Raw genomic sequence first — 11649 nt, 5'->3', positions numbered from 1 at the left:
TGCTGAACCAAAGACACACCACTGGATCAATTACAAGACTTGTATAAAGCCACTGTAGAGGCCCAAACAGAACTTCACCAATGGTTCTTCCAGCAAAATAGAGAACTTGGCTGATGCTTGCAGTTTATATGCAAATAAAAACTATAGACATGCTCAGCACCATGACAGAAGGAAATACATGAAATATATCCAAACCAACAACTTTTTTTATTACTGTTTCAAGGAAAAACATCAAGTAGAAACCAAACAATTTACCAAATTCCATTTTCTTTCACACTAAGGTGCAAAAGCTGCTTTCTAATAAGCATGCCAGTTAAGCTACAGGGCAACGTATGATGAAAGATTTAAAGCATTTACCTTTTCTAGAACTGTTCTGGTTTTTCTTAGTAGTGCTGCTGTCTGCCTTCTTGACATTTGCACCCTTCACAGCTTTCTTTGTTTTAGAAGTCGTCTTTTTAGATTTTTCTCTTTTAGATGCTTTTCTTGGGGGCTACAAAAAGAAAATCAGAAAATTAATGTGTATTACTTCAACAATCCACACCTCTTTTCCAGAAAGGAAAATTTTCCACTCTAAAGACAATTTACTCCAGCAACTCCATGCCTAAGCTTCCAACAGAGCTGGTGCAGCAAAACAGATACACTGCCTACATCCTTCTAACTCTAGTATATCAAAAGGTGTCATAAACCTAAATCTTTTTTAAAATGCTGCAATCTTAAAGCTGTACAAATGGATATCTTCCATTTCATCAAGTCCTATTTTCAAACTAATTTGACAAACCAGTGCTTTTGTAATAATTATGCTTTTATTTCATGCACCTAAACTTCACTTTCTGAGGACTTCAGTCCACTCAGCCATTGCAGACATACCTAACTCCTACCTTTTGAAAGAAGGCAAAGATGACCCAGTTAGATCAATGGAGTTTACTGTTAGGCCTTTTTGTTTGTTAGAATTTTGTTTGGAGGGTTTTCGATTTTTGGCTCTTTTTAAAAAATAACCATGTTCTTGGAAATATGACAACAACGGCCTCTGAAAAAGATATTCCTCTCCTACAGTAGAAACCCTGTTTTCCTGAAGAAATTAACACATATGTCAACTTTTCATATTTCAGCCCTCTTTCAATTTGCCGTTTATATGAAAAGAAAAAGGCACAGTAAGAATTAAGGTTGTTCCATGGAGGCACAGGAATTTCCTTGAACATTTCCTTTTCACATTAAACCCAACACCTATCAAAATGACCCCAACATAACAAACTCTTAAGTTACATTAACTGCCTTTTAATAAAAGATTGCTACTATTTCCTATAGCTCAGGCTATTACCCTAACAGCCTGTCAAACTTCCATTTCAACGGACAGAACGTAACCCAAGTGAACAGTGGCCTTGTATTACAGCCAAGGGCTCCATAGCTTCCATAAAGAATCTTCTTGGACACCAGCAGTTTGACTAACTGCACTTTGTTGCAGGGGTCTGATAAGGCCTAATGGTTTTAAACTGAAGGAGGATTGATTTAGAGAAGAAATAAGGAAGAGTTTCTTTTACAATGAGGTGGTGAAACACTGAAACAGGTTGCCCAGAGAGGCTGCAAATGCCCATCCTTGGAAACATTCCAGACCAGGTTGAATGAGGCAACCTGATGTCTCTGCTCATTGCAGGAGGATTGGACTAGATGACCTTTAAAAGGTTTCTTCCAACCCTAACTATTCCATGATTTGATGCTTCTTGCCTAGTACGCAAAAAGTTTAAAAAAAACCACAAAATACAATGAGATCAAGACACTTCAGAGATTGCAGGGATCTTTCTAAGGCTGCCTACTATGTTGTCTACTTTCAGACACAAAACCTGAAGAGAGAGTTTAAGATAAAAAATCCAGGAGGAATATGGAAACAAGATCCCAAACCAATGTAGTCAGGTAGGTCAGTGACTGCTACTACTGAACTCAAAGTTAATTCCTAGGTATAAAATTAAACACTGCATTATGGAATTACAATAAAATCATCAGAAGATGATATAAGAAATACAATAAATTAACTAGCAATCTTGGCTGCCCCAAAATGACACATACGAAATGGTTTTATAAGGTGCATACATACACCCAAGAACCAGAAATTTGCCTTTTATCTAAATGATTCTCTAAATTCAACACACTCAGAATTTAAGAAAACCTCTTCTAAATTGCAGATGTGTTCCCTTTTCTTTCAGTTAAGTATCACTTGCTCCTCAACTCTGTGTTCCAAGAGTTACCAATTCATAGCAATGACATAATGTTGACAAGCAAACAAAACAACTCATTACCTCATCTTCACTTTCTTTTTCTTCTGAAGACTCATCCTTTTCCTTTTTTTCATCTTCTTCACTACTGGACTCATCTGACAAGATCTCTGGGTACTTGGTACGTTTCGCTTTTCTTGTTGTTCCAGAGCTAGTGCGCTCTTTTTTGCCACCTTTGCTTTGTGGTTTTTTGGACTTTGGCAATGGCTGAGAGACAAGAGATGTGTGTAATCCAAGTAGGAATACAAAAGTGAATTTTAAAAAGATAAATTCTTTCCAATCACATCAAGGACTAGTAAACAAATATGGAGGTGTCTTAACACAATCCAGGACTATTTTATGTACGCTTAAGTCATAATACTTTGCAGCAAGGAAATATTCACTATTGAGACAGAGTTGAGCAAAATGAACTTCCAGTTCTAAGCCAAGTGCACCCCTTCCCTAAGCAAACAAATCTTCAAAGACTGGGCATTAGAGAAGGGAAGCAAGAAAAGTTACTTCTAGATTGTTCTTTTACCTACCAATCCATAAAACAAGCCTTTTCTTTTGATAACAAGTCAGCTGACAACTCAGAAGACTTAAAGGCAAGAATTTTGTAACATCTTATGCAAACCTGCATTTTGCTGTAACTCTACCTGTGTCTCTAAAGCAGCATGCTGACCCCTTATTCACATCACTTCCCAGGGTTTGCTGGGAATGGATTTAGTTTCCTGAGCAACATTGCAACTATTTTAGTATTACTTCTAGAGTAAAAACTGAAAGTCCAAGAAGATTAACAACAGAGTTTAGCAGTCTTGGCAGTGGCACTCTGAATGTTGCATTGGTTTTGTACCCTGCAACAAATTCCATTTGGTGATGTCCAAATGTGATAACATACATGTGCTAAATACAGCAAACACAGGTAACATCTGAAGCTTGATTTTCCTGTCCTTTCATGTATCTATTCTCCTCCACCCACAAAGCAGAAGCTAATTGATATTTGGGAATGAATATCCTAATTAGCTCCATGTGTTGAACTCACACTTCTGTGCACTATGAGTGTGTAATGGGTACACCCACATGTAAACAGAATTTCTATTTAAGCCCTCACCCCATCATGGATGCCTGCAGTAGTAGAACTACTCTCTTTCAAGTCATTCCTACTTCAGTAAGTTAGAACAGAAATTGTATTATCACTGGAAACAAGCAAATGAGCAATAGAGAACAGATGCATTTTCTATCAGAACAGAGCTATAAAAGCAAGTGTAAGAACCTGTATCTCACCTTGCCTGAAGATTTTGGATGCATAAGGAAGTTTAATATTCTGGAAACGAGCTCACTATTGACTCCTGATCTTTCCAAGTCAAGAACTTCACAGATACTTTTCAACATTGCATTTCTAAATCTGAAGGGCAAAAAAAAAAAAGAAAAAAAAAAGATTCAGTATCACATATGTTAAACAATCAACATCTGACTGCTAGAAGCTGCTGTCTGGTTTGTGTCTGCCACCTGACAATATATATACACAGTCAAATACACTTCCAGTCTCATCTATGGTCAAGCAAGGAATCATCACTATATTACATAAAGAAAATAAAACAGAATTCCCAAATCTGTATGTCTGTATAACAGGATATTTTAAAAAATTAAGGAATCACAGTAAAAAAGTATTACATTCTTTATGATCTATAGCCTGAATAGTAAGGTTCTGCAAAGTAGATATTGACGTTTGTTCATCTTGTTCAATGTTCTTAAAATATGACATGCAAGTGTAAAGACTGGGCAGAAATCAACCACAGAGGTAAAACAAATTAAGAAACTGATCAACAATTTGTGTTCCATACAGCTACAAATAGCAGAAGCTACCACAGTAAAGCAAGCACACAGGGCTCTGCCCTTTTATATGCAACCCAAAGCAACCAGGTTTCAAAATATTTGCTGCTAGCAGTTGTTTCATATGGAAAATGTGAAAAAAATTGTGCAAAATTACTTTATTTTGCAGCCTTTTTTTGATAAGGGGAATTAGCCAATTAAACTTTTGGGAAACCGTCAAAACTCCCATCAGGAGATACAGTTTCTCTTGTAGATTCCCACTTATTTGACAAGCTGTAGTCCTGGAAAACTGCAAATCTGAAGAAGAAAAATTTAAAAATTCCAAATTCTGGAAGCCTTTCCACTATCAGCAAACAGCCACTAAAAAAACTTCCAAGTTTTAGAATATATTGTGCAGATGTTACTAGTTCTTTCATTTGTTACAACTAGCTACACAAATATGCAAGGGCATTTTAAACCCTTTCAGGGCAGCCAAAACTAAGTTGCAGCAGCTTCTCCTGTTGATGGAAAAGCAACTTATGAAGGGAGACGGTAAAAAAAAAAGTTTCTGAGTTTCTGAGACTACTTGCTATGGCGATTCTAGTATATTTAATATATAATAAGCAGAAATGGCTTTGATTCTGAAGGAGGAAGGTTTTGAGGCATAGAAGGACGCAGGTTTGCACCATGAATAAAGTGCAATGTGTTCACAACACTATGCTTGCCCCGGGGAAATAATGCCTTCCTCTCACTTGGCAGAAGAATCTTAATAATTAGTATGCAATTGGTAATGTCAGGAATCTAGGAATTGTGTCCACAATGTAACTCTTAATACATTTGAAGCCGTCTTAAGAGACCAGTTTGCGTGATTAAAATGAACTCAGAAAAAAACTGTAGAGCTCTACTAAACAGCCAGCAAGCTTATAGTTCAACTTTAGTATCAAGTAAAACTGTGGAAGAGAAAAAAGAAAAAATAGAGCGCATAGAATGAGTCAAGCTATGTTAACTATCAAGAGATCATTACTTTTTTAACATTTCTTCCTTCTTTTTATATTGGTCACTTCCTTTTTCAAATGGAAACCCACTGAACTGACCCACATTCTTCTTTAGGGATGCAACCTAGAACAGAGCACACAGATTACTTTTCATTGCAAGCAGTTTCAAAGATTTCATCAAATTACATTTGTTAACCTTTCATACAAGAAAAATCTGTTCTAGCATTTTGCTTTCTGTTGACATAGCTACACCTTTTAAGTTATAACCTACATGGATTATGCCTTTACTTATCTCACGACAGACAAACTAACGTTTAAGTTCAACCTCTTGTGACTGCGATACTTTTAATAACTTATGTAGTATATGGTAGAGATAATTCATGCTATTTATGTATAAAATATTGTAAAATCCAAAGCTATGTCTCGGGAGCAGAGTCTTATTTTTATTCAATTAGTGCCCGGACCAGGGACCACGTTGAGATAGTATCAAGCCTGTTAATGTATGAATGGAACCTCCCTGGGCCATGATCACTGACTTCCCTGGAATGCCCGGGCCACTCAAGAGTGATCTGCTCATTGGAGATTGCATCTACTACCAGCACCACCCTTTACATGTGAATACTGACTTCTGGAGTGCTCTGACATCATCTGCACACCTGGAATAGGACTTTTGTCTACCCCTGCACATATATGGCCCCCGTTCTGCATGTGAAGGGACACAAAGGAACATTTGGTCATTTCTGCCCCAGGCAGAATAAACTGTATATAAGCTCCCTGCAAGCAGTCGGGGTGAACCAAAGGGGAGACTCTTGACATTTTAGCGGTCAGATCCAGGTTCACCCAGCACCGATCCCGGGATTGATGCTGCCTTGGCTGTGGTGGTTGTTTTTTTTTTGAAATTCTATTTTGTTGATGATCTAATAAATCATTGCTAAATTTTCTTATAAATTTGGCTTCTAATTTGATAATTTATAACACTTACTGGACAAAGTCACCTGCCATTTCAAGCTCATTTAGAATGTACTGCATGATGATTTGCGGGTTTGCAAAACTACAACATTATGAAGCTTGTTGCACACCTTGTATCATGTAATTTGTTACAAAGTAGGGAATTTTATTTTTTATTCTACAGTCTGCTGAAGTAATTTGCTTTACTAGCTATTCTGAACTCTTACATAGGACCATGACTATATTTTTGAACCTCTTATTAGTAGGACCAATTTTTGCATTTATGTACCACTCAATCTACAACTTCTACCATTACACCTGATGTCCGATCTGGGTTGAAATCTCATTGCAACAGCCCTTATAATGGAAAAATTGCTCCCATCAAGATCACAAGTGTATTTAAGTTTTCACCTCATCTCCTTTTGCAAAAAAACCCCCGAATTTGTTAAAAAGCAACCCCAGATCTCTCTGTCTTCTGAGATCTTTACAACACCCTCAAGAATAATTTCAACTAGCTTTCCATACTTCTACAAATTTTGTTTCTGCTATTACTTCATTCGTTTATAATTTTACCAAAGCTGAGCTCCTTTTCCAAAAAGCTTTGTCCAGCACCTTACGAAAATTTGCAGGTGATACTAGTATGTTTTATTGAAAGTGTTAATTACAATTAAAAGCACATACAAATATGTGCATATGAAACAAGATCTGACTGACCTTCACTATATTAAACCGCATTCTGAGTTCCCAAAAACTCTGATAAAATATAGTTTTGACTGAAACCATACTGACATATTCTTTTTTTGAATACTTGTGGCAACAGATCATTCTTTGCCATTTAAACAAACATTGCATTGGAAGCAGTGGTCTGACAATTAGAGCTAGCACACATCTGTACTAGTAACATTCAACTTCTGGTTTCTGTGCTAGCTGTTCAAGTCTCCAAAATACACAAAGGTATTTTAAAAAGTTCCAATAATTATAGTAAACGTACAGAAATAGTACATGTAAATCTGCCTGAATTTCACATTTTGCCTCCATTAGCAAGGAAAATGGGTCATATTTACTCTGAAATTTTAGGCACAATCAGTGATACATAAACCACTCCAAGAAAGATTTTCCATTCTATTTTAAGTGTCATCCTTAAATCCAAAATGGATGATATAATATTTTAATTATCTTAAAAAAATTGTTATATATAAAATTTTAACAGTGATTTTTATCACCTTTATCTTTCTACTGCTTAGTACAAAGAGAAAAACAGTAGATAAGCAGTAATGTATTAATACATGGAGTATTTTGAGTGTTATCTGCATGTCAGCAGCTTTAGCATGTGAACCATAAATTATTTCCAACTCATCCTTGTAAGGTAATCCACCATTACCCCATTAAAAAAAAAATTAAATCTACATTCAAGAGACTTGATTTAGTACACCCTGCCGCAGGATTTTTATAGGAAGAGATTTTATAGGAGTTACAAGGAGAAGACTTACTTAACTGGTCCTACAAATACCCATTTTCTAAGTAGCTTATAATAAATAACACTTAAGAAATAGATCAATATGTGCAAGTGTAAAAAACTGAATTGCAAACATTTTCACTATACATGAGAACTAATGGATATACAAGATTGAAAATCTTACAGTGCCTGGCCTGTTGTAGAGGAGTTTGTGCAGGTTCCTAAGTTCATCTGTCTTCTTTTTACTCAGAAAGAACTGTATCCTCTCAATTTCACAGAGTTTTTGTCCTTTGCCTGAAAGAATTAAAATCATTTATGCTATTTCATCACATTCATATTTACCTGTACATTTATAATTTAAAGTTCTACTTTATTATTTTTTTTTTAGCAAAGAAGTTACTTAAAACCAGCATTAGACATTATAATAGGTCAAACACTAAGCAGGCCTTTTCCTATCAGTTAGGCATCCTGACAGGCTCTTCACCTGCCTTACTTGATACTACTTAGATCAGGGTACAAAGATTTGGCATTTCTTTTCTGGCTGTTCTTGCCTTTGTTAGTAGTGGTGAGGTACCAAAGATACTATTCCAAGTAAGCTCAAATATCATGAAACTTTTACAGTTTAAACTGATGCTCAGAATAAAAGAGGGTTTTCATATAATAGCCTTATTGTTTTAAAAATGATAATGACTCATAAACTAGGTCTCACCTACAACAAATTAGTAATTTCATCTTTTTAGAGTTTTCATTATCATTCCTAACACTCAGTTCATAAGTGAGAAGTCAAGCTTACCTGGTGTAATTGTAAAAGGCTCCTTCTGCAGTGAGGACACTTGCATGGTCAGTCGGTCAACCTTCTTCTTCTCCCTTTTTCCTTCAACAACGAGACTCTTCTCTGCAAAAGAAAGCTGCCTTAAACACAACATTCCTCATTGCAGATCTGACTGAAGCGACAGACAACACAACACTGACTCTTTGAAATAGCAAATCAAAACCAGATGATGATATAACCAGGCACCATGACACTTTCAGACCTTTGGCTAATAAGCCAATGTGATTTTATGGAGCTGCACGTACATAACTAGAAGCCTCTCTAGTTCTTCAGCACAATCTTGTACCCAAGGTAACCTTGAAGACAAGACTAAAGGTAACTTCACATTACCATTAGACATTTGCTAAAGGTAACTTGAGGAAATTACCACTATGATGGTGACTGCAGGACTAGGTGTTTTCAGAAACCCATCCTTCTCTCATTTCGCTGCCTTTTTCAGGTATGAAACTGACCCTGTTTACACACCCTCCTTGGATGCTGCAGTCCATAGCGACACAGCTCCACACAAAGCACTCTGAAGGAAGAATACTACCAGCAGATGGGCAAAAGCAGGGTCAAGGATGCCTGCATACAGATTTGTTTCTCACTACTGGACTGGAGAAACCATACATTTCAGCAGGAGAGGCAGAAGCACAAGTGCAGTGGACTGTACTACCCATCCCAGGGCACAGAGAGAAGCACTCTGCAGGGCACAATAACAAGTGTCACGAATACAACAAGGGTATTATTCCCAGTAATTCTGGTAGTGCTTACTAATGAATAGATTTAGCTTGTTTTACGTACACCCTGCACATCACCCATTTAATGATACCACTCCGAAGAAAAAGCTAAAGCTTCATCTAAACATTTCATATTAAAATACTTGACCTCAAGTAACACTATCCTTAGAGCTAAACAGATGGGCTGTCCTGGCTTTAACATCTGAAAGTAACTTCAAAACCTGTATGAACATAATCAAACCAGGGCAAAAAGATTTTTTTTTTCTGAAAATCCAATGCTAAATACTCCACTGCTTTCCAAACAGCATAACCTGTCATCTTTCTACTACCTTTCCTAAAGACAAACTGCATCTCTTTCAAGGATCCAAGAGCATCAGTGACTTGGTTTTCACTGTGCCACATTACAGCTCTATTTCCATGAATGCTTTCCTTTTGAAAACAGATGCCTGGAGAGCTCACAATAGAAATTAACATTCTTGCACAGTAGTTCCTTCATCTTGTTTTGTTCTCCTTGACTACCTTCAATTACACGCCACAACCAAAAACTTGCCTTGCTTGCTCATCCTTTCATATTGCCACAATTTTTTATTACCAAAATTACTCTAAAGGAATTTCCACTGAGCCAATATAATTACATTTGGATAACCAGAAAATTAATTCACTGTAGTTAAGCAAAGACATTCATGTTGTTTCCAAAACTACTGCACACTTACAAGTTTCTCTTTTGCAAACACAGATCACTTCAGAGTGTTACTGGCAAAAAATAATTTGATAAGGGACATTACCTACTAGAAGCGTTGAAAAATTTATACATTAACAAAAAAATCCCTAGTACAGAAGTCCAGGACGCTGGCAATTCCTTAAATCTTTTCTGAGATATATCAGCACCACTGTTTTTAGTACTGTCTGTTATAGACTACTGGGAAGCTATTATGACCCATGAGACAGATGCACCATGGAATCTCCGCAATGATTGTACAATTAGCCAGACTCACAGGAGACTGCATTCAATAGCTTGGCATTCATTAAAGAACAACTTATTCAATGGAAAAAAAGTACCCTTTTCTTCTTCCTCTTCCTCCTCCTCCTCTTCATCTTCATCACTTTCCTCAGCTTTGTTTTCAGTTTCAGGTTGTTTCTCATCTGTTTTTTCTGACGACATTGTATCTTCTTTTGATGAATCAACAGAAGACATGATATATGCTTCTGTAGAAAGAGTCAGGGAAACCATCATCAGTAGAACAACATCCACAAGAAACACAGGAATCTTGCTTTCAAAAATGATCTCCTTGTCCAGCAGAAGCAGTGTGCTGGTACTGTGATCGTTCACATTCTCTAATCGCTAAGGTGTTTGGCATACACACAATATACACAACTTTTCAGAACAAGTTGCCATCCATTCTGCAATTAGTCTGGTAAAGAACACTCTAAAAGGTTATAAATTGTATTCACACACAAGTCTTCAAGCTGCTTTTGTGAAGCATTCGGAAACACCCACTCAAAGCAGCTGATACTGCTATCTATTAAAAACTGCAGCGTTTTAAGATCTCACCATTTTACTGCACCCTCCTATAAACATAATACTTATTCTTGATCATGGTTAACTATGCATACAAGTTTCCTAGTAACTTAAACAAGTTACTTATTTAGACGGGAAATGGGAACAGAAGTATTAAAAAAAAAAGTTGCAAGCAATTCAGGAAAGAATTAACACTGCTTTCATAACCCAGACAGCTGCTACATCTTTAGGCATAAAAATATTTCCTGGTTTTAATTTACAGATCTACAGCAAAAAAGAATAAATGCTTCATACTTCGCATATTTAAGAGTCCTTTCTTAACATCTGAAGTGGCCTATATGTAAACTTTAAAACTAAAATATCTTAGTTATACATGTACCATTTCCCCACTAACAGAAAACATCTATCCAATAGAGCAAGATAACCATATGTTTCATTTTTTTAAATTCTAGCTTTCAAAAATTTTCACCGTTTAGATCTAGAACAGAATTTTACACAATTAACCATTTTCTTTCTTCAACACTAGAGCCAGCATTATCTGCAAGAGATCAGGTGCAATAAGTAACATTTAAATCTGCTGCTTACGTGCAGCATTAGTAGGTACCAGAGATCAGTCATGTTCCAAATGATAGAAAACACGAGTTAATATTTATTACCAATAGTACGGGGAAAAGTAAAGTTTCCTGGCTAAACCATCAGGGAAAAATACATCCTTCAGGGTATTACTACCAGTATTTCATTTGTAAAAAATGATCTGGCATTTCAGTAATCTGGCATTTTCGTTTTACTTGAAGGCATGAGTAAAAGCAAGAGAAGCACTACAAGCTGTCTCTCCTTTCTCTTTCAATGGGAACTGAAGAGGGAAAGCTGACTTCTTAGCTTTCCGCCACCTGGGTTCGGGACGACGTTTTGCTTAGGGAAAAAGGGTTCTGGGATCCACCTTTACCGGAAGAGGGTCTCCCGCCCCCGGCTGGGGCTTTTCACACAGGGACTTTCCACCTATCCCCCCTGTACGCTGGATGTCGGGGCGAACGGACGGCGATGCGCAGCGCTCGGTGGCGCCGGCGGCCAAGGCGCCACCGCCTTCCCGCTGCAGCCGGGCTCAGGAGCGCTTGGCCCGCT

At 37.1% G+C, this 11649-nt stretch overlaps 1 protein-coding gene across 1 annotated transcript in view; it reads right to left on the bottom strand.

The window, feature by feature from the left end:
- Positions 1-11497, bottom strand: part of DEK (DEK proto-oncogene) — a 17440-nt gene extending 5943 nt beyond the window's left edge. Inside the window, exons 1-8 of the mRNA XM_005420969.2 lie at positions 11474-11497; positions 10068-10214; positions 8251-8352; positions 7642-7751; positions 5083-5177; positions 3531-3651; positions 2292-2474; positions 358-490 (exon numbers count right to left, since the gene is read on the bottom strand). Coding sequence (XP_005421026.2) covers positions 358-490; positions 2292-2474; positions 3531-3651; positions 5083-5177; positions 7642-7751; positions 8251-8352; positions 10068-10203 — 880 coding nt within the window. The 5' untranslated portion in view covers positions 10204-10214; positions 11474-11497. The remainder of the gene's footprint in view (positions 1-357; positions 491-2291; positions 2475-3530; positions 3652-5082; positions 5178-7641; positions 7752-8250; positions 8353-10067; positions 10215-11473) is intronic.
- Between the last annotated feature and the right edge of the window lie 152 nt (positions 11498-11649).

This window comes from Geospiza fortis, unplaced genomic scaffold (genome assembly GCF_000277835.1).
Source record: "Geospiza fortis unplaced genomic scaffold, GeoFor_1.0 scaffold104, whole genome shotgun sequence".
Classification (NCBI taxonomy): Eukaryota; Metazoa; Chordata; class Aves; order Passeriformes; family Thraupidae; genus Geospiza; species Geospiza fortis.
The sequence above is the reverse complement of the archived record's forward strand: the minus strand, read 5'-3'. Positions and strand labels throughout refer to the sequence as shown.